The sequence below is a fragment of the Acomys russatus genome, chromosome 14 (assembly GCF_903995435.1).
Source record: "Acomys russatus chromosome 14, mAcoRus1.1, whole genome shotgun sequence".
Taxonomy (NCBI): Eukaryota; Metazoa; Chordata; class Mammalia; order Rodentia; family Muridae; genus Acomys; species Acomys russatus.
Genome location: NC_067150.1, coordinates 59,136,532 through 59,164,454, shown reverse-complemented (window position 1 = coordinate 59,164,454; position 27,923 = coordinate 59,136,532). Strand labels below are relative to the sequence as shown.

The 27,923-nt window shown below is 44.9% G+C and overlaps 1 protein-coding gene across 1 annotated transcript in view; it reads right to left on the bottom strand.

The window, feature by feature from the left end:
- The window catches only part of Vps13c (vacuolar protein sorting 13 homolog C), a 162,396-nt gene that overhangs the window by 28,051 nt on the left and 106,422 nt on the right, over positions 1 to 27,923 (bottom strand). The window contains exons 52-69 of the mRNA XM_051156733.1: positions 26,916 to 27,145; positions 25,423 to 25,515; positions 22,451 to 22,816; positions 21,602 to 21,688; positions 20,145 to 20,294; positions 19,704 to 19,968; positions 18,619 to 18,779; positions 17,093 to 17,214; positions 16,181 to 16,475; positions 13,871 to 14,260; positions 12,330 to 12,434; positions 11,513 to 11,677; positions 10,242 to 10,370; positions 9,842 to 9,978; positions 8,876 to 9,002; positions 6,970 to 7,205; positions 1,676 to 1,817; positions 178 to 318 (exon numbers count right to left, since the gene is read on the bottom strand). Coding sequence (XP_051012690.1) covers positions 178 to 318; positions 1,676 to 1,817; positions 6,970 to 7,205; positions 8,876 to 9,002; positions 9,842 to 9,978; positions 10,242 to 10,370; positions 11,513 to 11,677; positions 12,330 to 12,434; positions 13,871 to 14,260; positions 16,181 to 16,475; positions 17,093 to 17,214; positions 18,619 to 18,779; positions 19,704 to 19,968; positions 20,145 to 20,294; positions 21,602 to 21,688; positions 22,451 to 22,816; positions 25,423 to 25,515; positions 26,916 to 27,145 — 3,341 coding nt within the window. The remainder of the gene's footprint in view (positions 1 to 177; positions 319 to 1,675; positions 1,818 to 6,969; positions 7,206 to 8,875; positions 9,003 to 9,841; positions 9,979 to 10,241; positions 10,371 to 11,512; positions 11,678 to 12,329; positions 12,435 to 13,870; positions 14,261 to 16,180; positions 16,476 to 17,092; positions 17,215 to 18,618; positions 18,780 to 19,703; positions 19,969 to 20,144; positions 20,295 to 21,601; positions 21,689 to 22,450; positions 22,817 to 25,422; positions 25,516 to 26,915; positions 27,146 to 27,923) is intronic.

The window sequence follows — 27,923 nt, the reverse complement described above, 5'->3', positions numbered from 1 at the left end:
GCTGAAGCCCGCACCGAGGGCCTCATGCACACTATCCCTACTTTTTCCAAGCTACATCCCAGAACCCCATAAGACAATTTAACACAAATCCCAGCTTTCTAAGAATAAATTAGGTCTCACTTCCATGCTTTCCTAAGTGGTCACAGAGAACTATTCAGCTGAAAGCACCGACGTTACCTGGAGCCAGTATAACCGGGCCCTTAAGCATCTCTGGTGAGGAGACTGCTTAAATTCAACCTGGATCCCTGATAAGAAGTCCCGTTTAATAGGGCACCGGAGAGGAAGCCGCATTTCCATCGGCACCTTGTCAAAATTGACCTGTAAGAGACAAAAGCAATTTTATGATTGTCACCCAGCAACCATTTCATGGCACATAAGCATGCTGCTGCATGAACACAGCATGGTCACCTCTCTGTCTCACCACGGCAGCTTGCTTTGTTCCCTCTGTCCTCCTTTGAGGCTGGCCCTCACTCTGAGCCTAGGCTTTTCTTAAACCCACTGCCTCCCAAGTTCTGACATTACACACACTAGCCACTAGCCCAGCCAGAAGGGCTCTTCGGGTCAACTGCAGCTACGGCCTAGGAAGCAGAAGCATTGCCTTTCTAAAATGTATTAGAAAGCTAGAATTCGGAATGGCCTAAATTATAGAAACTTTACTTAAAATGCCATATAGAAAATTAATAGTAAATTCATTTTTGAAGGTTTTATTTATTTTATTTTTTGTTTGTTTTTTGTTTTTTGTTTTTTGAGACGGGGTCTCTCTGTGCTAGCCTTGGCTGTCCTGGACTCGCTTTGTAGACCAGGCTGGCCTCAAACTCACAGCGATCCGCCCACCTCTGCCTCTGCTGGGATTAAAGGCGTGAGCCACCTTATTATGTTATGTGCATGAGTGTTTTTGCCAGCCACCGCATGAAGTGCCTGTGACAGCCAGAAGAGGGCACCAAATCCCTGGAATTGAAATTGATGGAAACCAAATCTCAGGCCCCTGCCAGGGCTGACAGTGACTAACTGCTGAGCTATCTCCCCAGCCCAATTCCAGGCCGTTCTTAGGCAAAACAGTGTAATGCTGAGGTTGGGCTTGTTTTTGTATGACATAACTGTATAAATATGTTCATCCCACCCACAAACACCAGTGGGTGTAAGACGGGCGCGTGACTGGGTTTGTACAAAATCTGCCCTCAGGAGGCAAACACAAGAACAGGCAAAGCCCAGGCATGCAGCCGAGCAGTCCAGAAATGCAGAAGCTTCTGGGGTCTTCTTGCAGCAGAGATGTGCAACCTATGCAGTGCACACCTTTATTTGTGGGTGCTTACCCACATCCAACAATCACTCACACTGGGTGGAATAACAGAGCAAAGTTTAGGTATGTTTTTCACCCATTAAATATGTCACAATCTGTATTCATCAGTGTGAGAAGATGTTTAACAGTCATTATGTCTCCACAATCTTACTGAAAGCAAGCTCCATGGAACTCATCAGCAAGAACAACCAATAAACACAGAGAAGAAAGCCAAAGTTAAACAGTTCTGTAGCTACGTCTTAAGTAAGTATTAAGTTAGCTTCTATATACAGGACATTAAAGTCTTACTCAGTTGTAGTATGCCACCACCTGGACCTCAGGACCCATGAAATGTAAAACCACAAACCACAAACCACAAGACAACACTTGGTATACCTCAAAATTGCCGTCCAGCTTAACCCAGCCACGGCCTTCTGAAGCAAGGTGCTTCTGGTAGGACTGCTCCAGCAACATTATCTGCTTCTGGCTGAACGGCTTCCACTTGCGCTTCGGCTTCATCTCCCAAACAACACCTGAGCTAATAATCCACAAAGGAAATAAAACTGTAAAGTATATATTTTCATGGGACTGGCTGAGTTTCGTATTTGCCTGGCTATTAAATTCGTGGGAAGTTACACTGATACCAGCGATGTTCTTCGATACAAGACATTCTTTCCAAAAAGCAAATTTCTCCTGCTGCTAAGACGCATGGAGGGAAAGATGAGTGGGAATTATTTTTCATGGCAACACACCAGCATCAATCAAGCAAATGACTGTTTCTGTTTATTTTTGTACAGGACAACAGAGATTGCACATGGATGATGTCAAAGAAAGAAAAAAAAAACTTCCATAAAAATTTTAACCGATGATATTTACAATATAGAAAAACTAAACACACTTTTTAAAAAACATAAATCTGTAAAAAAAATTTTAGAAATGTCAACATTTTACATAATTATTGTTCCTGATTATCAAAATCAAGTGCAAATGCTCAACTGTTCAAGTGGATTTTTTAAAATGAAGACTTATTGTTTATTTATGTGACTGTACGAGCGTGTGCCCTGTGTGTGCATGGAGGCTGCAAGAGGGCATCAGGTCCGCTGGAGCGGGAGTTAGAGGCTTTTGTGAGGCGCTCCACTGCGGGACTCCGCTGCGGGTTCTCTACAAGAGCAGTAAGTATTCTTGACCTCTGACCCATCTCTCCAGCCCCACATATGTGCTGATTTATGGCAAGAATAGTATAACTTCTACAGGTAGTTACCACCAAGTACTGCCATCAGCCTAAGAGAACACTGCAGCTGTCTTATTTTTATTTTATTTATTACCTGTATGGGGTTTACAAAGTTCTAATCAATTCTTGTGTTGATACTTGCTTTTTAGCCTAATAATACATTGCAAATAATCAGATTACAAGGAAGTTCCTCAATTGGACAGATAGATTTTGTAATGTAAACATTTACTTTGCATATATATCAAGGTCAGAAAAATAATGTTGCTACAAATGAAAGCTTATGATAAAAATATGACTTTTCAAATACAGGGATTTCAAACTCACAGGAGCACTGCGTGAGGGTAACTCCTTTCCTTCAGAAAGATCTTGGCTCAGAATTTAGAGTCCAGTGAGAGGCTTCCATGGCTAAGCCATGCAACTGCTGTGTGACAATGAACTTCTGCTGCCATAAAACGTTACAAAATGGATGGCGGTAAACCACTGAGTTTGACAACACACAGCCGACTCATGGATTTCCCACCAAGTCTCTGCTGACACGCAACACAAAGACCAGAGGGTGTGGATGTTTTACACACCTGTCCAACTAGGACTCTGTTCCCAGTTGCAATATACTTTAGACTTAAGCTCAGTCACACAGAATTCATTTTTCCCCTCTTTGAAAATATTCTCCCAAATCAACCGGAAGGAACCTTAAGAGAATAATGCCCCGTTTCCCTCAGGGGGGGGGAGGGCAGAGGTAGGTTTTTTGGTTGCTTTCTTGAGCTATAGAGAATTATTTAGAGAGAAAACAAGGTTGGACTCAGGGATGTCTCTCTTTTCCTTTTCTTCCATTCTTAGGCTTGGAGATAAGGGTTGAAAAGAAAGAAGGAGAATATAGAAGGATGTAGGGAAGATAGAACAAAAGGTAGATTAGTGAATCTACTCCTCAACTTAATGCCTTAATTGTCACTCACAAGGTTATTTTTAATTCACTGGTATAGAATTCTGTTTATAGATGCAAAATTAATTTAATTTTAGATACAATGGTATAGAATTCAAATTTAAGATTATTCTTCACACACACTATATATATTCCTTTCTACTCTAATATGAGGCGTTGTGTCCATAAACTCAATACAAGGCTCACTTCCAATACCTTGAAAGGGGTATCGCAGGCTGTTTAGGATAAAGAAGCCATACAAGTTAATTGATCAAATCACAGTCATATCAATTACTAATCTATTTTTACCATAAGAATATACATCTTAGGTGCAAAGATGGACATGATTCTACAGAAAGATAGGTAAAATAGTTTGATAAGGTCTTCAAAAACCTCAGAGACATATAGAATATGGCATTTAAAAATGTTTTTACTATTTTAAATATTCATTGACAATGAGAGAGGTTAACTCCTGGCAATACCCAGCCTACATCAAAGAAGATGATGAGCATCAAAGAACCTCCTTATGGAGATGGCTTCATATAAGGCAAAACAGCCACTGGGCAAAATGTCCTCGTTTCTGCCACAGACAGAATTCTGCCTAAAAATGGGCAAGCTTGGATGCAGGCAGAGTCAACAGCCAAACTCTGCCAAGACAGGGTAAGCAAAGTCCTCACTAGTTCCTGCCTTACAAATATGTCTGTCAGATATATTGGGCCAGAAGGCTGAAGATGATGCTCCAAAGTTATAAAAGGTTTTGGGTGACTGCTCACGTAGCTAACTGTCTCTGTCATCTTCCAATTTGAGAAGCTGCTAACCTGCATCCCCTGTATACTCAGGTAATTAATTTTATTCCTTCTCAAGTCTCTGATGGGGTTGAAGACCAGATAGTTTAGTTTTACAATTAAGCTTAGTTGTTTAGGGGTTACGATGTCTTTAGGTCTAGATAGATGTTTTAAGTTGATAATGACAGTATGTGATAGATATTGATTTACATTCAGAATTTTAGATGCACCAAGATAGGAAATACGTTTTCTTCAAGGCTGCCAAATACAAATAGCCAAAACACTAAGAATGTAACATTTATATAATTCCTGATTGTCTCATGGTTCTTCTTGCTGTAGGTTTATTGTATATATATATGTGTGTGTATAATAATATAAATGTATATGTAAAATTTTTTTAAATATCTAATTTTTTAAAAAAAAGAAAATATTCTCACCAGCCATTTTAAGCCCTGCAGTGACTGGGTGCAAAGGATTACCAGCTGACTCCTTAGAGCCCAGGAGCCTTCGGCGACACTGGCTGGTTGCACTGACTGATGCTGTTCTGTCCTCCTTGTACGTCTGTCCTCACCGAGATGCTAATCGCCGCAAAGAATTTACCATCTCTGCGTGCATGTCTTCAGTTGCTTCAGACGGTCCCAACTGGCCCATGACTGACTACAGAAGGCTTTCCTTGCTTGACTTGACAAGTGAGTCCCCCCAGAAGCTGGCTTTGACTGTGGCCTCCTTCAAGTTCATCTTTAAGAAGACTTGGACTGTGGTGAGATGTTTTGTATTAAAACTTTCTAATTCTTCCAGCCACTGTTCACCTGCAAACATGTTTAGTTTGGAAGTGTCGGTGCATTCGGCATTCTTCTGGCACGGGCATAATGGCATTATGCAATGAATTAATACTTTGTCAAAAATAATGCTCTTTTTTTTTTTTTTAGGGCTATGCCCTAAAAGAGAGACATTCTTCCTGTTTTCACATGATGGGCATCCAGTAGTAAGAATAAATATATAAGAATATAGCAAAACAGGATCCACTGTGATTTTCGTGCACAGAACAACAGTGAGAACGCAGCCACACATAGAAGATGATAAACAATGCTCCCAAAACCACTCACGGGCCACATGCTGTGACTCTCATACAATTTCACTTCTTATGAACTATTATTCGGGGCTTTCCCATCTTTTCAGTATTAAAAACATTCATTTGAAACCAAAAGATACGCATAAACAGGCAGCAGTTTAGATGTGCTGAGGTGTATTAAAGAGTACCGTTCAGAAACTAAATATGAATCCATAAATTTTAATTTACTTGGCTTACTGCTACTAGTCAGTGATAATGTTACCTATGTGTTACATAAATCCATCAGCTCTTCCTGAGAAAAATCAAGAAACCTGGGGAAACTTCCTCATGTTTAGGGGCATCTAAATAGATGGTTTCGTTGTGGGAAACTGTCTTCCAAATAAGTCTTTCAGCAGACTCACTGTGATTAGGAGACAAGGTAACTCTTCAAGTGTTTTCTCGGTAGAAACGGAACCAGAGAAAAGGACTGGCAGCAAGAGCTCTAAGTAAGTAACCTTAAGGGACTTAGAACCCAGAGCCATGAACTGCTGCTCAGGCGCAGGAGCTTGGCCTCGCCCCTCTCACAGGCTGGCAGGCACAGTGAATCTCTGGGTAACAAACTTCCAGCTACATTTCCCACTTCAGGGAAGTGAGTTTCCAAGGCTCTGACATTTCAAGGAGCTACCTATAGCTGCTAGTGCCCACACATTCCCTTTGCGACCTGGCTGCCTGCTGGGGCATCAGAGAATTTAGCTGCTGTTCACATGGGAAACCTGTCCCCTTTCCTCAGAGATCCATAACAAAGGACCCAGACTCTGCCACAAGGGCCTGGCTCCACTCCAGAGTCCCTGCAATGCTACCTTTGATGCTGGGCTCCGAAATGTGCTCCACAGCATGCTGTTGTCTGTAAACTGTTAGCCCTCAACAATCCATCTCAGTGCCATTGAACTCCACAGCACATGCGACAGGGTGTGTGTGTGTGTGTGTGTGTGTGTGTGTGTGTGTGTGTGTGTGTATTCCCCTAGTGTATGTGTGTGTATGTGTATGTGTGTATTCCCCTAGTGTGTGTGTGTATTCCCCTAGTGTGTGTGTGTATGTGTGTGTGTGTATTCCCCTAGTGTGTGTGTGTGTGTGTGTGTATGTATGTGTGTGTATTCCCCTAGTGTGTGTGTGTGTGTGTGTGTATATTCCCCGTGTGTGTGTATGTGTGTATTCCCCGTGTGTGTGTGTGTGTATATTCCCCGTGTGTGTGTGTGTGTGTGTGTGTGTGTGTGTGTGTGTGTGTTCACCTAGTGGCTTCTCCCAAGGCATACTACTTTCCCCAAATTCCACTGCAAAAATTAATTATTTGCACTGCAGATGCAGATACTATTTTCAGTTTTTCCTCAATGTTTTTGTAACTCATTTTTTGGAATAAAAATGGAAAGAAGGAAGGAAGGAGGGAGGGAGGATGGAAAAAAAGAATGGACAGACTGACTGACTCTCTTCCCTGCCAACTGACCTGAGTACAGTGAGGGTGCAGAAGGTCTCTGAGTTCCTTTGCGTCGCTGGGCCTCTCAGCTGAGCCTCTCAGCTGGCTGTCCCAACAGTTACTCAGTAAACATGTCTACTTGGTTACAGGCATCTGTTTTATACCCACTAACTGGGTGCTACAGACTTAGAGCCTTTTAAAGACTCCTGCCTCTTGTCTCCCTTTGTGCATACCTGGTGATTCCAATGTATGAGACTTCTTGCTTGTTTTCGTTGTTAACCAGAGAGAGCCCGAGGCTGTGGAGCGACAGGGTGACTTCACGGTCAGCCTGCTCCATCTCTTCTGCCTGGAGGGCTTTGGTAACAATAGCGACGTCATCTGTGAAGAGCAGAACCCTCTGGCGCCCATCCAGGAAGGACACCCAGTGGATCTGGACGTTCGCGTTGTACGGAAACTGCCCACACTCGTCCTGGAGAAAGAAGGCTCTGAGTTAAACCTGTATGCATTTTTCACACCTAACCTGACTATTGTAACTGGGGAGGGTCAGGAAAGCTTCCAAAGAGCTCCTCTGAGATAGAGTCCAGGCATCAAGCTGACAGGAAGCCAGCACTTACAGGAAACAACAGTAACACCCACCAGGTGTAGGGCTACGCTGAGTGGGCAAAGCAGAGCTCTCAGAGCAAAATCTAAAGTGTGGAGCGGTAGCACCCACCCTAAAGCTGGGTGGAGAGAGTGGTCACCTATAATCCCAGTACTTGGGGGGCAGAGGATTCTAGGGCAAGCTGGCTACTTCGACGAGCCACATTGAGAGATCCTGCCTTGCTAAAGTAGGAAATGATTCAGAAAGACACCAGAAATCAGTTTTGAGGTTCTACATGGGTTAGTACGTGCGCTCACATACTCATCATGTTCCAAGACCCATGTGAACATATATGCACACATGCCCACAACACACACACACACACACACACACACACACACACACACACACACACACAAAACCATCGGTAGTTTTCCTATCACTGACTGTAGTGCCTCAATGTGAGGTCCAAGCTAGTGTTGGTGGGGCACCGAGTAGGATCGTGAGCTTGCTTTACTGGCCCTAGTACTGTAAGATGGTTAACTGGAGAGCAGTTTCTGCCAGGAGGCCCCTAAGAGGTCATAAGAAGCTGTTGGGGGGTGGGGTGGGGGTGGGGAGGAACCTAAGTTACAGTGGAAATCTCGGGATGTTTGAGAAGCTGGGACCACTGGGCATCTGTGACAGAACCTTTAGGTATGGAGGGGACTGTGTCTCTTGCAGGCAGCAGAGCTGGCGGAGCAGGGCTGCCCAGCCCTGTGGGCCTCAGGTGAGTCCCACACAAGCCCCAGGTGCTGGAGATGGGACCGCAGGGTTCCACGTTCTCCCTGCTGGGCTCCCTGTGTTTGCATGTGATTACTCCATGTTTCACCCTCATCCCTTTCCTGTAGACTAAAAATACTTACTCTGTGTCACTGTATGTTGGAAACATGTAACTTCTTCATGACTTTCCAGGGGCTCGCAGTCTCGGAGGAGACCGTGTTTACATTTCTGAACAGTGTCGGGACCGTTAAACACGAGAGGCACTCCTGAGGGTGGACTGACTGCACTCTGCCTTACTCAGTGGTCACAGGATGGGGTCAAGGGATGGAAGGCTAGTATAAAAAGCAAAAGCTTGCGTGTCAAGTTGATGTGCCTGTGATTGTTTATACTGTCAACTTGACAGGGTCGAGAGCCACCTTGGGGACAAATCTCTGGATGTGTCTATGGCAGAATTTCTAATAACAGAGGTGAGTAAATACACCCAAGTGCAGACAGCGCCCTTCCAGGAGCTGCAGTCCTAGCCTACGCGAGAAGGAGAAAGCCAGCTGCGTGCCAGCAGTCACCTGTCTCTGTCCCCTCACCTCAGCTCCTTCACCTTCCCTGCCTGGATAGCTGCACCTCCACAGACCACAGAGGCCTGAACCAGTGCTCCCTCACTAAGGATGCCTGCCGCTTTGTCACAGTAACCAGAAAAACAGCCAATAGCAATTATTTGCAACATAAAGCACAAAAGCAACTTTCTTAAAACGTATCACTTCACTTTTGTTCCTGGGAGGTGTTGCTTCTCTGTCAAAAGGTACCTTTAGGAGGTCGTGCTCCCCAACATTCGCTGCATAGCTCCAAGTGAGTTTCCTGGTGCCAGTGGGGTCCGCCCAGGCAAAGAGTCGAGTTTCTCTTGGCAGCAGCACTAGCTCCTCCTGGGACCCACTGAAACCATCGACAGAGGGAAGATCAGTATGCTCTGGCCTTGAGAACCCACAAAGGCCTCACGGACTGGCTCAGCTAATAGCATACAGTTCAGCCCCCAAAACAAGCGTACTGACACATTCCATGCCTGGCAGTTCTGAAGCCTGCGCAGACAGACTTCAGAGGTGCATTTACAGCGAGGCTCACTCACCATCACCAGGTTACAGAGGGAGGGATAACTTCACAGGCCTTTGTCCTCAGTCTGAAATTTACAAAGACCCAAAGCCCAAAGGTTTTTTCCCCTTATGTCTGCTATCAAGCCATTTGGTAAAAAGACCCATTTGAGCTGATGGGGATCTTTGAATAGCGTCTGTTTGTCCCAATTCATGTGTGAGGAGTACGTAAGTGTGGCTGAAGAAGGAATAAGGAATAGGCACCACCACAACCCACCACACCACACCACCCCCTCCCCACCTCAGCCCTCCCCCCACCACACGCCCCTCCCACCCCGCCCCATCACACCCCCCACTCCCCTCCACACGCCCCTCCCATCACACGCCCCTCCCACACACCCCCTCCCCACCAACGCCCCTCCCCACCACACGCCCCTCCCCACCTCACGCCCCTCCCCACCACACGCCCCTCCCCACCACCCGCCCCTCCCCACCACACGCCCCTCCCCACCACACGCCCCTCCCCACCTCACGCCCCTCCCCACCACACGCCCCTCCCCACCACACGCCCCTCCCCACCACTGTAAAGTCTGAAGACATGATGGGTGTGGCACGCCAACGTTTCCCAGAAGGGACAGTGGATCAATGAACGCAAAGCTGGGGTTCAAACAGCACCTTCCCCCATACCTCTGTTTATAGGTGAGGACGTCCCACGGTGTGTGGTTCATTATCAGGGCAGGCGCAGATCCCTCGTGGTAATCAGAGAAGGTTATGACAGTTGAGTGCTCAGCAGTGTTTATATCCACCAAGATCCCTCCACCATCCTGTTTCAGGGGGAGAATATATTCGGTTTGCTGGCTGAATCTCGGTTACACAAGGAACCATGACACATTCAAGCAGCTGTACAAATGCACTGCTCACTTCCTGAGCTCTTACTGGCTCTGGTTCTTACAAACATACATTGGCATTAAACAGGCACACAGGAGCCCTACAAGTAATTGCCAGACCTCTACAGCACAGCTTAGAGAAATACGTTCAAGCAACTTTCAAAAGTTAAAGACACGGTGTTTACAACATGAAGACTTACCAGCTCCTCTAAGCTCAGTAATGTGCCATTGTCTTGTCGGTCGTAAAAGAACGGCCTGGAAGACCCTTCACAGCCCACCACTCTCACACAAAGTTTGCCAGACAAATTTTCAGGCCAAAATGGAATGCACTGAAAACATTAAGTATAATATCAGTTTTAAAACTGTGCTGTGACATAGGACACGGACTCACTAAACACACTGGGTAATAAAGTTTTCAAGTCTAAATCTGATTTGAGTCAACCATCATCAAAATTGTTTAAATGTCGTCTACACGTCATAGTAAAAACACTGACAAGCTGGGTGTGGTGGCAACTCAGACACTGAAGCGGGAGGATGCCAAGCTTTAAGGCCGGCGCGGGTTACACAGCAAGAGCTGCTCAAAACAAAACACTATCGACCTAAATATCCAGCCTATTAGTCTGTATGTAGTTGTAGCAATTCCATTATAAAAACCTCAAGAATGTATTGATTAAGAATTCCTCCATGCCAGGTGCAGTGGTGCACATCTGTAACCCCAGCACTAGGGGAGGCAGAGACAGGCAGATCTCTGTGAATTCGAGGCCAACCTGGTCTACAAAGCGAGTCCAAGACAGCCAAGGCTACACAGAGAAACCCTATCTCAAACAAAAACAAAAACAAAAAACAAAAAACAAAACAAAAACAATAAAAGAAGAATGCTTCCATATCCTGAATACTTAAAATCCATACTCTTCATTGCCTTTGCTTTTGTGTCTTGCAAAATTCACTTCACTGATGCACAAAGAATTTTTCACAGGACACTTTCTCTACACACAAGAGAAAGCCAGAAGCAGCCATGGAAGAGGCTACCACACAGCAGACTGCAGTCCAGACCCCAGGAGCAGCTGCTAAAATCTTAATCAAAACATAACAGAGCTTCTGTCTCTCTATCTATAAAAGGGGACTCTCAATTTTTCATATAACACAAAATGTGGTAACACTACAGTAAATCCCATTTCTGGGTTAATATGCTACTGCAGCAAACTCACATCAAAGAGACAAGTCAAGCATTTGTACACAGCACCGGGTCTCTGTACTTTCCATAGTACACGGATCAATTTTAGTCATATGGGAAGAACTAGTGACTGACTGCCAGCCATCTAGCTGGGCTACTAGGAAATATTACTGATAATTTTCAAACAGGGTGAAATAAAGATCTCTCGAAGCCACCGTCACACTTAACATATATATATTTACATGTCTCTGTTTATCTATACATTTTAGGAGTCAGTCATGTTTTGGGGAGGCTTACCTCTGAGGAAGCGACATAGTGCCATTTGTTGGTTGGTATGGAGCCATCAGAGGCAATCTCTCCGACTTCTAGCTCTAAAGAGGACTTGTTTGCAACCGTGCAGAAGGGAGTCAGCGTGACTATCCGCGAGAGGTTGAAACTGCTCATTTTGATGCTGACCCCAACCTGAAGGAAGCACACGAGACCGCCCTCCTGCTCCTTATTCAGTCATACACACGTAACTTACAACAGCTAAAGAAGGAATTCTTAAATACAGTAACTAATAAAAGCTGTATTCTATCGCTGTCAAAAAAAAAAAAAAAAATCTGGTTTATTTCATAAGCTTTGCCAGAAAGTAACTGCAGAACACAGATCACCAGCCCAAATCTGCAATGACAGATTTACTGTCTAGATTTTTTTTTTTTTACTTATTAATAATCCACCTGTTAATTGCTCTATGGTTAGTAGGCTCAAATTTTATTGCTTTGTCTGTTACCAATAAAATTAAGAGTTCTGGAGCAGTAAGTAAATGGGTCACATGGCATCCGCTTATTCAAAATTTCAAAGCAGTCAAACTTAAGATTTAATGCATAATTGGCAGGGTATATGAAATAAAGAGTCTAGTGTATCTTCACTATGAAATAAGTTGCCCACTCCAAAGGATTTAACCCCCTGGTCAAATTTTGGCAAATTCAACTTCTGCTTTGATACAGTAATCATAGAAATCATAGCCACAGAATAATTTGGTTTGAGATTTCTGCTCACTGTCGGAGCCGGCTTGTCTACTAAAGTGTGGGAAAGGAAGTGAAGACAAGGCCACGAAGGCAGACACGCTCACCAGGTACTCCATGTTGGTGGCAGGGCACTTCACACACCCATAGCTTCCCACGGTGTCCAACGAGAAGCCACTGGACCAGCCACTAGTTGAAATTTTTAACTGTACCTGTACCAGAGAACACATAACATCATGTAGGAAACCTAAAAGATAATACTAACTTCACTTCATACAGAAATTGCTAGACTTCTGGAAATTTCTCCAGTATCTTGAGACACAGAAAAATACAGTCACAGCCAAACTGAATGGTTCTAGGGAACCAAGGGCTTGAAATATAGCTCTGACCTTCCCAATCACCTCAGCAATGAGTGTAAATTTGTCAATAAACATGATTACTTAGTTGAAATTAACAAATTTAAGCATGTTTTTCATGTTGTTTTTTCAAAAGAATCATAATACTAAATATTTACTGATGCTCGATTTATGACAAGATAAAAAGTTCTCAAAAGTTTTAGGAAACAGAAGACAATCTTCCCACCCTTCAGCAGGTGCTGAAGGACAGACACTGTGGAAGACCAGACCGTGGGACATGCTGCCCTTGTCAGTAGCACTGAACTCAACGCAGGCAAAGGAAGCATGTTCTAATAATCATGACACCACACACAGGGTAGAAAGATGGCGAGTGTTCCAGCTCTGGGATCTACATGGAGTCTTGAAGGAGAGACTTCCCTGCGCCCCTGCAGTAGCTCACTCCTACCCGACCAGCAGGATCATAAAAAACATGAGATCAACCTGAAGTCACACACAGAGGCAATTCCAAAGCCATGTGTTGATCCAAACTGTAAAGAGCTGTCCCCAGACAGCAGCATCACCTGCGACTCTGTTACAGCCAGCCAGGCTCTGCCCAGACACGTTCAAGTAAACCCAGAGGCAGGACTCGGGAAACAACTCTAAAGCCATCCAGGTGACTATAACTGGCGCCCGAGAGCCATGTCTGCAGGCACTGTGATTGGGGTATGTAGAGTCACTGCCAACAGAAAACCTTCACCACATCATTGCGATGAGCACTGCCTAGGGCTAAGCAGCAGAGAAGCCACCACATTGCAAAGAGCACTGCCTAAGGCTAAGCAGCAGAGAAGCCACCACATTGCAAAGAGCACTGCCTAAGGCTGAGCAGCAGAGAAGTCACCACATTGCAAGGAGCACTGCTTAGGGCTGAGGAGCAGAGAAGTCAGAGAGGGACAGACAGAACTGGAGGGAGCAGCAGTCAGGGTAGAGGGTACAGCATACGTGAAAGCTGAGGGCTGCTACTGACCACGCTTGGACACTGGGCTGCTTCTCTAGCTTAGGAAGCGCCGGGAGGCCCAACTGACACAGGCCAACTCAACTGCTGTGCGCTTTCACACACTGCACCAGCTTTGGGCAGTGTATAAAATAAAGCTAGTCAGGAGCCCTGCTTCAGCTGACCGCTGCTGTGAGAAATCTGCAAGTCTCCTCTGACCTAATGTACACCAAGGGTGCTGCACACACACAGCCAAGCATGCTTTTAGATTCCCAAATCCTTAGATTCAGCAGCTTTCCTGTCTTAGCTTGCCAGAGCATACCTTATTTTTACTAAAAATGTTCTTTTTCTTGAAAGAGAATAAGATGATGTCCCTGAAATCAGCTGGGTGTTTAACATGAATCTCCTCGGAGCGGTACTGAAGGACCCGAGAAGTTTTGTTGATTAGCCAATAGGGACTAAAGACAGACAGCTCCATCTGGCAGCCAATCCGCCTGACGTGTACTGACAAGTCAACTGTCATCACTTCCGCGGTGTCAGAGGAAAAGCACACGAGGAAGAACTCGGGAAGTGTGTCGGAAACACGGAAGTGTCCACTCCAGTTCTTGCCCAGGTACTTCACCAGGACCAGCTCCATGATCTCGCCGCAGAGTCGTGAGTGGAGGACGTCGGCGGCGCTGCCTTCTGCGAGCTCATGGGTTTCTGCAGCTCCCTAAGAGCAACCACACAGCACAAGTTCATGGAGCATACTTCTTTAATGACAAAACCTGTATTTAAACAGCCTACCAAGGAAGGCCGAACGCCAAGTCTAGCCACGGTTACATGTTGGAAATCCCAGCAAGCACCAAGTACTCCAAAAGAAAGAAACTCTCTCACAGCCGCCGTGGGAGTGTCTTCGTGCTAGGCTGCAGGCAACCCATCCTAAGTTTTGAGAAAAATCTGTGTCTATGCCAAGAACCAAAGACTAGATCTGGGACCCTGTTAGAGCTGGATTATAAAATGAGCCACTTAGCCAACCGACATCAGTGTCTTCCTCGCCATTTTCATACCATGGCTCGCGGCCACTATCTGTGCAGAACCAGAAATGTCCTGCTGAGCAAGGCAAACTGCTTTCGAAATGAGCACGAGGGCTGGAGAGGCGGCTCAGCGATACCAGGCTTGTAGAAGACCTGAGTTCAGCTCCCAGCATCCACATCCGGTGGCTTACAACCACCTGTTCCTCTCAACTCCAGGAAATCAGACCTTCTTCTTGACTCCTTGGACACTGCGCTCACTCATGTACACATACACACTTGGAAACAAGCTAAACCTTCATATGAATGCCAGCAATAGACACCGGCTTCCTCACTGCAGCAATAGACACCGGCTTCCTCACTGCAGCAATAGACACCGGCTTCCTCACTGCAGCAATAGGCACCGGCTTCCTCACTGCAGCAATAGACACCGGCTTCCTCACTGCAGCAATAGGCACCGGCTTCCTCACTGCAGCAATAGACACCGGCTTCCTCACTGCAGCAATAAGCACCGGCTTCCTCACTGCAGCAATAGACACCGGCTTCCTCACTGCAGCAATAGACACCGGCTTCCTCACTGCCAGCAATAGACACCGGCTTCCTCACTGTCAGTAATAGACACCGGCTTCCTCACTGCCAGCAATAGACACCGGCTTCCTCACTGCAGCAATAGGCACCGGCTTCCTCACTGCAGCAATAGACACCAGCTTCCTCACTGCAGCAATAGGCACCGGCTTCCTCACTGCCAGCAATAGACACCGGCTTCCTCACTGCCAGCAATAGACACCGGCTTCCTCACTGCAGCAATAGACACCGGCTTCCTCACTGCAGCAATAGGCACCGGCTTCCTCACTGCAGCAATAGACACCGGCTTCCTCACTGCAGCAATAGGCACCGGCTTCCTCACTGCAGCAATAGGCACCGGCTTCCTCACCGTCTTCTTCTATACACAGGCTATTTGGTTCCTTCAATTAACTTTTGTCCCTATAACTCATGAATGTATCATTGTTTGATAAAGAAAAGGAATCCAACCACTTGCTAGGGCTGCTGAATTTTAAACCATCACAGCAAATTTAATCATATTTATAATGTGCAGACGTAATTATATTTAAAACACCCCATGTGCCCACATAGCAGATAGTGAATTCTATTTTCGGTGTAAACTTTAAGGCATATATCAGGATGACATATTTCCCTGTTTGTATTTTTCTCTCCTTTGGGTAATAAGACAACATAATGAAAAGATGGCTAAGGTTTTTAATTTATGATAGGCACGGTAAAGAAAAGTGGCAGGAATTAGAAAGCTGAACTGCCAAGGTTTAAACCCCAGCTTTACTGCCGTCCAGCAACAGGACATTGGCTCAGACACTTGATCCCTCCACAACTCAGCCAAAAGGGCCAAGAGGGCTGCAGCCACCACAGAGGCCACTGTGAGGACCGAAGTGTGCAAAAACACAGGAGCACACAGTACACGGCCTAACTGTCAATGCTATGCTAGTTAGCCAGAGCAAACCCATCTTAGAAACACCAACTTCAAAACCATGGAACAGGACGAGAGTTTACTTTGTACAATGATAGCAATTAATAAGAATAATAAAAAAAAACTTTAAGACACGGACCTCAAGTAAGAATCTTAGTGGATATGGCAGAAGGTTCCGCAAGGTGAGAGGAGGATGAAGATGAATAACATAGGCCGGGTCCCAGTCTTCGCCGTGCGCACCGATGTAGCTCAGCTCATCAGGCAGGGCAACAGAGTTCACGATGAGCGGCAGGAAGTTGACTTCTACTGCAGGACACTGCAGCATGCACCTGACCTCCCTGCTCCGGTGAAGCTCCTCCTTCCAGGAAATGTACGTGGTGGACTGTGTGTACTGCTGCTCTAAGCTGCCGGCCGGCTGGATGAACAGCTGGCACCTACGGAGGGTTTCGACAGAAGGTGAGGAAAAACACCTCAGCCTCTTCATGATGACGCTATAGGGTGGGCACTGACAGTCTTACAAATGCAGAAACCACTGCTGAGAAAGCTCAGACTGTGCCCCACAGAGGAAGGACATCTTGAGGTATTTTCATTTTGACTATAAAGATAAGCTAATAAAATACACAATCTTAGAAAATTGCAAAGTATCAAATATCAGAGGGAGATATTATATTGTAAATTCAGTGATAACATACATATTTCTGATCAAAAGCAGGAGCTCTTGTGTGTCCTAAAATGGCTGTGTAAGGACAACCACAATGTGAGGCTGCTCTCCCTAAAACAGAGATCCAATACATAAAACCAAGAAGACACGAGTTTATTTTCTCTTATAACACGTGTTCATTTATATAATCAACAACCCACATTAGCTGTACAAGCTAGCAGCCTCCACTGCGGTCTGTCCACACACCCTATGCTAACAGTGCACACTTGCCCCCAGCACCCTTCCCAGACCCTGAAAGGCCCTCGTGTCCTCCGCAGCACTGCCCACCCACCCCAGCTCTGCTGACCACCAGCCCATCTGGAAGCTAAGCACAAGCGCAGCTGTGCACACCTATAGGAATCCAACGGCACGTGGAACTCTTCCTCCGGTCTGGCTATTCCAATGCGCTCCAACAGCTTGACGTTCTTGACACATTTGTAGATGACAAATGCTATTGAGAAGTGGTTTTTAATCTGTTGGAATGGATACACAATTTTTTTAATGATATACACGTTTAAAAAAAAAAGCATTAGGGTTCAGGAGCCCCACAAGGGGACCATCAAGGCTGGCGGATCTGGGCCCAGGGGGCCTGGATAAACTGATGCACCAACCAGGGACCATGCACACAGTGAACCTAGACCCCTGTTCAGATATAGCCAATGGACAGCACATTCTCCACTGTTGTGGGGAGAGCGGGGACTGACTCTGACATGAACTCTGGTTCCCCCTATTTGACCACTTCCCCTTGGTGGGGAGACCCACAGAAGGGGAAGCAGGCTGACAGGCTGTGGTCACATGAGCGGGGAAGGAGGTCCCCTTCTGAGAGAGGTCTAGGGGAAGGGAATAGGGCGAAAGAGGGAGGGAGGGTGAGAATGGGAAGATACAAGTGAGGGGATAACAACTGGGATGTAATCTGAATAAATTATAATAAAAATAACATTAGCAGCACACATTTATTTTAGATCTAAAAAGCTTCAACTAAATATTGGAAGGCATTCCCACTGACTAAGAACAATAGTTAAGTACCTGAGTGCTAATTATAAACATTAAACTTAATGTTTAAGTGACAGTTCTGAGCCAGTGCTGCCACGTCATCCACACAGCACATGCGTTTGTTATGCTGCCACTAAGGACATGTCATTCCTAAAGACCACAGCCATATTTTCTCCTTACAGCCCCCCATTAACACAGCATGTGACAAGTGAGCAGAGCCGTGGGCCTCTTTCCCTGACCACCCTGTGGTGTGTGGGGAACTAACAGTGACCTAAGAGGTGACAGGGTCCAGTGTAGATGAGTTCCAGTCCATACACCTGAGTTAGGTGTGGAGGAATGTTCTCTGCACAGACACACACTGAAGTCTGTAGCCAATGCTGGAGAGACTAGAAGGTTCAGTAAATCCATACAAGCAGGAGGGGGAGTGTTCTTACATAGATTAAAATGCCTTTCTCTTTTTACATGAGAGTAGGTCACTCCAAACACCTCAAACACAGCAATAATACATTAAGAGAACGGGAGGTTGTCCCACTTGACAGTCACCCATAACTACAGGGTCTCAGTTCGAAATCCCTAAGGAACATAAGGTTTAGATGGTCAAATCTCTAAAGGAATGTAATAAGTGCTTATGGGTTTATGGACAATAAAACTGGAATAAATAAACAAATAAACAAACAAATAAATAAATAAATCTGCATTTCAAGCCATTTAGAATAAAACATACTAACAGAGCGGGGTAGCAACAGAAGACACTTCACTTCGCCACTTATTTCTGAATAATCAGAGCTGCTCTCTGCAAGTTTTACCGCACATCCCAAGTTCAGCTAAATGGCTGAACTCAGCCTGGCACACCCACAGGGACACACGCTACCTTACAGCATTACCTGCAGAGGCGAGCGCAGAGTGATGACCTTATTCCCTTCAGTTGCGTCAATCTGCACTAACACGGAATCAGAACGGCTGGCACTGGGGTTCCGCACATTATACAATTGCCGGCCAGGCCTGGCCACCGGGACACTGCCCACTTCTGTGTAGCCATGTGGCACTAAAGTGGAGCACAGGGGGAAAGAATTGCAAATATTTACTTTTTAATAAAAACCAACCCTGGACCTGGAAAGGTAGCTCAGCAGTTAAAAGCATTTATTGCAGCTGGGTGCAGTGACACATGCCTGTAATCCCAGCTTTCAGGGGAGGCAGAGGCAGGCAGATCTCTGTAAGTTTGAGGCCAGCCTAGTCTACAAAGCAAGTCCAAGACAGCCAAGGCCACACAGAGAAACCCTGTCTCAAAAAAAAAAAAAAAAAAAAGGACATGGGCTTGATTCCTAGCACCTGTATGGTACCTCACGAGCATCTGTAATACCAGTTCTAAAGACTCCCAGGTCCTCTTCTGGCCTCCAAGGGCTCTAGGCATACACATGGTACACAGACAGACATGTATGCAAAACACCATAAAAATAAATAAATAACAAAAAATAATAACACCTCACAATAATGCAAGGGTATGCTTTCTCACCATTAAAATATAAATGTTTTTCTAAGACTCTGATATTAAAAAAAGAAAAGAAAAACAATTACTAATATAAGACTTTTGCTATGAAGAGACGAATGTGTTAAAACAAAATCCAACCTATCTTTTCAGTCTCTCAACCAGATAACAACAATCTCATTGTCATTATAATGGCATCATTACCATAAATATTTCAGACATCTCTCTAGGGCTACTTTTCTTCCTTATCTGAATACTTATTATTTAGGACATGGTAATTAATAATCAAGTTTTATAAGGCACTTACTAATTAAGGTCAATCTTATGTTTAGAAGAAACCCAGAGGTGAATTATCAACTATTTATTGCAACCCCTGACAAATGTCTCCCAGGATATCCTCAGCAAAACAGTACTGGATGATTTGTCAAAAATAAATAGCCACAATTCCCTCGAAGCCCTGAAGATCCAGACAGCGCGGCATACCAAAGGTCAGCATGAAGAAGCTGCTCTCCTGCCGGCTCAGCATTGTCAGCTTTCCCTGGCGCAACGGTTCCAGGCTGGCATAGTCCAGCTCCAAATGCTGGCCAGCATCTACATCATAAATGTCGCTCTTCTCAGGGGAGCCCATGACCCGCAGGTTACAATTGTGCTGCACCTTCGTGGGGACACCCAGCGCGTTTCTGACTGTAAAAGGAGCGCTGTCTTTCAGAGAGTAGTCAAAGGTAGAAGCCGCTCCCTCAGAGAAACCCTGCAAGGGAACACAGCACAGGAAAATCTCAGCAACATATTTCTTACGAGCACTTTACCATAGCTACATGTTTTCTGAAATTTATTTTCATGACAAAAAAAAAAAAAAAAAATCAACCCATACATGTTTCATTCTTAAATCCTACATGAAATGTTTGAAATTAGAACCACACATACTTTTGCTAAATTGTTGAAAACATTGAGACAGCTTTTGGATATTGTGATATTCATAGTAGCTCCTGAGGAAACGTGAACTGCCATTTGTGGCTCAGGAATAAAATCATCTCCTGGTATAAAACTTTTATCCTGGATCGGGTTCTTCTTTACCTAGGAAGAGAAACAACATCCAGAATTTGTTATCTGCCAACTAATCAATGGCAGCTTTGGGGGGAGGGGCACAGGCTTTCGAGACAGGGTTTCTCTGTGTAGCCCTGGCTGTCCTGGACTTGCTTTGTACACCTGGCTGGCCTTGAAATCTGAGACCTGCCTGCCTCTGCCTCCCGGGTGCTGGGATTATATGTACGCACCACTGTGTCTGGCCAACAGCAGGCTTTAAGAGCTCAACACAGAGGGATTCTGCTGAGCCATATGAGCGTCCCTGGGAGTGGTAGCCTTCCCTCTGCACATAGGCCATGGAAGTGCAACAGGCTACCAAGGAGGCATGAGGAGACTGCTTGCCAGGGCAAGCTAGCTTCCAGCATGCCTCCTAGAGTGGTTCTGTGTTCATCAGCAACAGAAGGTGACTCCAAAGTCTAGACTGAATCTGGCTAGAGGAGTTATCTGGAAATAAGAGGATTTTTTTTTTCCTACTACTTTTTTGATTAAATAATACGGTAAGCTTTTGGGTTAAATTTATTGCAAATAAGTCACATTTTCATTTCACTTATGCCCCAAAACCTTCATTAAATATTCTTTTTCTGTCTCATTATGCCGAGACAGGTAGACCAGATATCCTCTCTACTTCAGTCAAGAAAAACTGGGCTGCAAAGTAAGTGAGTTATCTTTAAAAAAGAATTTGCTACAGCAGTTTCTGTGTGTGACTTCTCCACTAGTGACCACAGAAAGGCAAATGGTGACAGTCTGTTAATAGCAAATATCTCACATTTCTGTGTTCCCAGGGGAAAAAAAATACTTCGATAGCAAAAATTCTGTAATACTAAGAAATGTCAAATATCAGAGAGTTCATCATAATATTAATGCTCAATTGGGGGGCTCACCTCTAAAAAAAAATCACTTAATAATTCAAAAGATTCCATCCATGAGTTTTATCTACCAATATCTACTACATTAGTAATGAAAACAGAGGAAAAATTAATATTTAAAAACAAAAATTATGTTAGCATTTTAATGGAAAACTATATGTAAAATATAAATATGAAGAGATTTTTGACAAGTGTCTTGAATGCCTACAGTAAGCATATGAATTCTTCTACACATTCGGCTACATTCAGTCTCAAAATCTCAACTGTACATTCATGAGCAAGCAGGAATAAAAATGTTGTGTGATGTTTTACTGTTACTGTGAAAGGAGTTATGGCCTCAAGAATCTGTATGGGCTTTCATGGACCCCGGACCAAATCCTGAAAACCACTGAACTGAAGGGACGACTCCCGGCATCAGCTATGCTCCCTTACACTGAGCGTTAAGCTCCATGGTTGCTTCCCCTCCACTCGCTCAATCAGCGGCTCCCAGACGGCGTGGGTCTCATTATAGTAGTGAACCTGAAAAGGTGAAGAATTTCAATTACTTGGTTGTTCAACACTAATCATCTAATTATATAATCAGTAAAGAAAGCAGATTAAGCTACTGCTTTATATCAAAAGCCATCTGAAACCCCCTAAGAAACACAGAAAACACAATATAGTCCTCCTTCCTATTGCTCTGTTGTCACACATCAGTTAGCAAGAAATTCTTTAACAATAATTATCACATACAATTCCATGCCATCACATTAAACATTAGATTATGCTATCTGCCCACAGGGAGACTTGCTACAGCCATGCATCTTGCTTCTGCTTTGGTGCTTCCCAGCTGTGTGCAGGAGGCACCTGTGTGGCCTCACCTCTAGTGTCATGTCAGCAGCAGCAGGAGGCACCTGTGTGGCCTCACCTCTACTGTCATGTCAGCAGCAGCAGGAGGCACCTATGTGGCCTTACTTCTAGTGTCATGTTGGCAGCAGCGGAGGCACCTGTGTGGTCTTACCTCTAGTGTCATGTCAGCAGCAGCAGGAGGCACCTGTGTGGCCTCACCTCTAGTGTCATGTCAGCAGCAGCAGGAGGCACCTGTGTGGCCTCACCTCTAGTGTCATGTCAGCAGCAGCAGGAGGCACCTGTGTGGCCTCACCTCTAGTGTCATGTCAGCAGCAGCAGGAGGCACCTGTGTGGCCTCACCTCTAGTGTCATGTCAGCAGCAGCAGGAGGCACCTGTGTGGCCTTACTTCTAGTGCCATGTTGGCAGCAGCGGAGGCATCTATGTGGTCTTACCTCTAGTGTCATGTCAGCAGCAGCCGCCATTAGAGAAGTCCAGTTTTTTATATTTCCAGAGAACTTGGACTCTGCCAATAACAAGGGCACAGTGCGATGCCCGAGGCCACATTCTAAGGTGACTTGAACTGACTCCACAGCAACCACACAATTTTCCTCTACTGGTGGATGTTCGAGGTCCCTGAAATTTTCGGTTACTTCTGTTGCCATGTCAATACCAAGAAACCAAGAATTATAATCAGTAACTGATTTGACGCCCCAGAGATTGTCCATCTCCTTAGCCGTGTCTTTCGACTCATCTTCTTTGGTCTTTGGGGACATAGCAGCCATGATTGTCATCACAGTGTTAAGGATTATAGGCGAGATCTTTAAAAAAGGAAAGAATAAAAATAAATAGATTCCTTCCCAAATGAGAATTAAAATACACTTTAGAAGTTAAAAAAAAGTAAGTAACTTACACTTACTATGTTAATCTCTGAATGAAGGAAGATAAGAAAACAGGAAGTCAACTAACCACATAAGGCTTTCAGCTCTGGCTATCTGGAATAAGTAGTTCATGTTACATCGACAGTCGAAACCCAAAGGAGAAACTGATAATTCAGAATCAGACAGTGTCACACGAACAACAACACAAACAACCACAACCACACATAGCTTCTTCACTCCTAGCTCACTTCAGTAATCAAGGTCAGAAGCAGGAGGCTGAGATGGAGCCTAGCTGACTGCACCCCGAGCTCTGGGAAGTATGCCTGCTCCTTTCAAGAGCATGCCCCGGCTCGCTCTTAACGCCTATCTCAGCCTTAGTACCACAGAAATAACACCTTTAATCCAGCCAGCGCCCTCAGCCCCCCTCCAAAATGCCACCGGCACAACTGTTTTTAAGGCCAAACCTAGGCAAGCCATCGCTGAGTTACAATTCCCGGCAACTTTCCAGAACTCTCAGAATAAACTCAAATCCTCCTTGGCGGAGTCCCAAAAGCTCCTCGTGAGCCAGTGCCTATTCACCTGGCTAGCCAGAGTTTGAGAGGCATCAGGGCAAACAGATTCCTCTACTGTTCATTTCTCACAACCTCTGCCTCCCTAACACGCTAAACAGACTTAAGACATCACCAAACGGAGGCTCCAGCGCACGCTGCTTGCTACCCTACCGCCAGCAGAGCCTTTGTTTTCCCTTAGAGGGTCAGCTGCAGCTAATGAACACTCGGTCTCACACTCGGCCACAGGGGCCCACCCTCTAAGTTCTTAAGTTCAGCTTCTTCATACTTTACCTTTGTGCATACTGCCAGTTCTACACTGATAGCCTCTCCCTCCTCATCCACCTCTTCCTCCTCCTCCTCCTCCTCACCAGTCATCCAGCCTCCATCAAATCTGGAAATTCAATTCAAGAAGCCCAGCTCTCGGACAGTTTTTCCCGTGCTCTGGTCTGGATGAACGGGCCTTTGCTTTTCTCCCAACAGCACCTTGTGCGTACCACTTGCACAAAAGCTACAATTCCCTCTCCCTCCTATGCAAGAACTGTGGACACCCAATGCCTGACACGGGACATTTTTATACACATTAAGGGTGAAAATGTTTGGCAGAGTGTGGTGGCAAACAGCTTTAGTTCCAGCACTAGGGAGGCAGAGGCAGGAGGATCTCTGTGAGTTAAAGGCCATCTGGGGCTACAATGTAAGACCCTGCCTCAAAAATTAGTTTCTCAGAGAAAATACAACGAATTCAAAGAGGTTTTTCCCCACATGGCATTCCATGTATTTAAACTGGCAAGTTCACTAGTTAGCAAAACACAATTTAAGACAATGTAATAAAATCCGGTATTTTTTTTAATTCTAAAACAATGTGCTGTCATTTACACCCTAGTGCTGATGGAATCAATTCAAGCCTCAGTTCAGTCAGTATTTGTCTCTGACCTGTAAAGTGAAGCTCTTACCATCATTGGCACAAAACCCTTCATTGTTTTCATGCTCTGGAAAGAAGGAAAAACAGAATGCTTCTAGATTTTTCCACTTGTAAATGGGCACAAAGTCAGTTTAAGAACTGAAAGGCCAGGCTGGAGAGACGCTCACTGTGTGAAGTGCTCTCTGTAAAAGCATGAGGACCCGAGCCCAGATCTCAAGTGGCCACATAAATAATCAGGCGCGCTGGGACCTGGGCACTGGTCAGGCGCGCTGGGACCTGGGCGCTGGGACCTGGGCGCTGGTCAGGCGCGATGGGACCTGGGCGCTTACCAACAGCCCGTGCAGCCAACCAGTGAGCAACAGGTTAAGTAAAAGACCCTGTCTCCAAAAAAAAAAAAAAAAAGAAAGAAAGAAAGAAAGAAAAACACACCAAAGGCCAACCTCTGCCTTACCACGCACACACCACACACAGAGTAATACATAATAAAATGGAAAGACAGAATTTGAATGCTATTAAAAACACTGGAGCTTTTTCTTTCTTTCAATACTTTACAAAAGGGTATTAGACACAATAAATCCTAATCATTCATCTCAAGTATATACCTGCCATTTGCATATCTGTAAGCCAAGCAGAATATTTAACCACATAATTATTAGATGGAATCAAATTAAATGTCAAGTAAAAGCCAAACAAATAACTACAAAGAAAATAATCTCAACGTCACCCCCCATCCTTGATCCCTTTCCCACCCATCGCTGTTCTCCCCTCCTACACAGCCTCCCAAACACACACATGCATATAAAACAAAAGTGTTTATAAAATTATTTCAAAAAGTGTTCTTTTCAAAATAACACAAGTGAGCATGTTATTGAGAGAGAGAGACAGAGAGAGACAGAGAGACACAGAGAGAGAGATGTTTGAATGAGAGAGCTATTCTGATTACCAAAAAGTGCCCAGCAATAATGCAAGAGGTGTGAGACAACAAAAGTTAGTGTTGCAGAGCACTGAAAATACACAATACTGCATAGAAGTAAAAATGAACCTTCAGCCAGAAAATACGCATAAAAGGCACCAACCTTAATTACAAATTCCTTAACCGTAATATTTATGTTCTGTTTTCCAGAAGCCCATGTGCACTTTTCCATAAATAGGGAGCAGGGCTGTAACACCTAGGAACAGAAGAGTGAAGGTCACGTCTCCCCAGGAACAGACCAGGTATGTACCACACACTTGTGAGAGCTAGCCTCGCCTCACGACAGGCAAAGGCCCATCAGCCAGGCTCCCTGCAAAGCTCCTCTGCACCACCACAGCGCTGGGGCAGCGCTCGAGGACTTTACATACTGCTGAAAAAGGTCTTCACTCCAAACCCAACACAGAAGGGTTAGGCACGCAGGAACTATCCAGAAGTATTTCCTTCTCACTAAGACACCGTCTAAATCAGTGTCCTCAACCTTCCTAATGCTGCGACCTGTTAACACAGTTCCTCGTGGTGTAGTGACCCCAAACCATAAAATTATTTTTTGTTGCTATGTCGTAACTATAATTTTGCTATTGTTATGATGCCTAATGTAAACATGTGATATTCGGGATACCTGACAAATGATGTCTGTGGGACTCGCAGCCTACAGATGGAAAAGTTCTCTCAATGCCTTTGAGAGAACTATAGTCAGGGGCTGACATCGTTGGTACAGCAAGTACATGACGTTTCATGAAGACTCACGGGCTTGTCAGCACCACAGGCAGTCCTTCTGAGAACAACTCTCATCTTCAGTCTTGATGAGCACTGAGCTATGAAGCCTGGAATCCTACATACCCATTAGAGATATAAAGTACCTTTGCCTCTTAATAAGTGAGCCAGTGACAATGGCATAACTATGGCGGCTTTTAACTAGAACCTGTCTTCAATGACGTGATCACTATCAGTTTTCTGTGGCATGCAAAAGATGACACATCAAAGGATAATTCATGATCGAGCACGGAAGCTTAGGATTCACTTCGTTATGCATAGATCATAGCTCAAAAATTCTTCAAATTTAAAACAGTGCTCCTAGCGAGTCACGTGATGTAAGCTTCTCTTACCATAAACTTATAGATACAGCACTAAAAACTAATTGGTATAACTAAGGTAGTTAATTAACTAAAACCACAAAGTTCAATAATAATGCAAAGCATCATTTAAATTAACTTTTAACAACAGAATACAACTGTCTTTTGGTCACATGACCCCCCAACTGAAAATTTTTTCCATACCAAGTTTATTTTTCATTCATTCGTTGGTTTTGCTACAAAGAACAAATAAAAAGCTGCGGGGTGGGGGAGCCCACTGGGTCCTGACAAAATTCAAAATCTATCCAGCAGACATGTAACAGGAAAAAGAGTCCATGTGGAGGCATCCCTACTTCCACCACGAGAGGCCATGACTCAACCTTTTAACACCGTGGAGCCTCAAGTTCAGATCCTCAGATCCTTGGTAAAGCCTATGCTTGTGGGTTCAGCAAAGCTCACCCTGGTGGAGTCTGGGGTTCCCCCCCTCACTAGCTTCAGCACCAGTGTCCACAGTTTTCCTCACCGTGGTGACGCTCTTCCCTCTCCTCTCTCTCAGGAAGGGGCAGGCGAGCAGTCTCAGGTCTCTCACAGAGGCTTCCATCACCTGCTCGAGTTTGGACGTTGAGAGGGACAGGCTACACTGGAAGGAGGCGGTCAAGGCGGGAGCGTCAGCCTTTGTCAGGTTGGCAACGAAAACCACTTCCGGGTCTGTGATCATGGCTTTCAAAGTCATATTCGGTCGCACAGAATCATCTAAAGAAACAGCAGGGGTGGGGCAATTTTAATGTAAATCTTCACAATGGGTCATCTATCCACGGCTGATTCTAATTAAAAAAAAAAAATACAATCAGAAATCTAGCCAAAGAAGGTCATTTGTACTTGGATCTTTTAGAAATGACATGGGGTTTTTGAAGTTCCTGGGAATGCAATTCAGGTGTGTGCACATATAAACATGCCCGTGATGTGTGAAGCCATGCCGCAGGGCAACGAACAGAAAGTGAGACAAGCTGCCAGGAACAGAGCCTCTGATGACAGAGACCAACCTCCGTCACCAATTTACTTCGGTTTCACCCAGAAGCCCATGCTCCGTGCCACACGATCTACAGTATAAACTTACAGAAGTAAACACGGCATCATCAGGTATAGTCCCTATTCCAAACAACACAGTGCATGGGAAAATAATATTCTAACCCTGCCAATACATGCTCAGTTTGCAGCTTTGTCAGTTTTTACATTAAAGGAAGCAAAAACAAAGCAAAATACCTGACCTTAAAACAATTTAAAAGTGAACACAGAAAATCACCAATCTATTTGATAAAGCTGGAATATAAAAACCACCGACTTGAAGATGGCTTCCACCAGTCTCCGGCTCCAGGCTGCCTCGGAGTGTAAGGAGCTAAAGGGACTGCTGGGTCAGTCCTGCTTTGTCCTCCTCGTCCCCGCCTCCTCCTTCCAGCTTGTCTATTACCCACTGACACACTGGAATTATTCAAAGTATTTTGTCTTAATAAACTATGCCCTTTTATAAAAC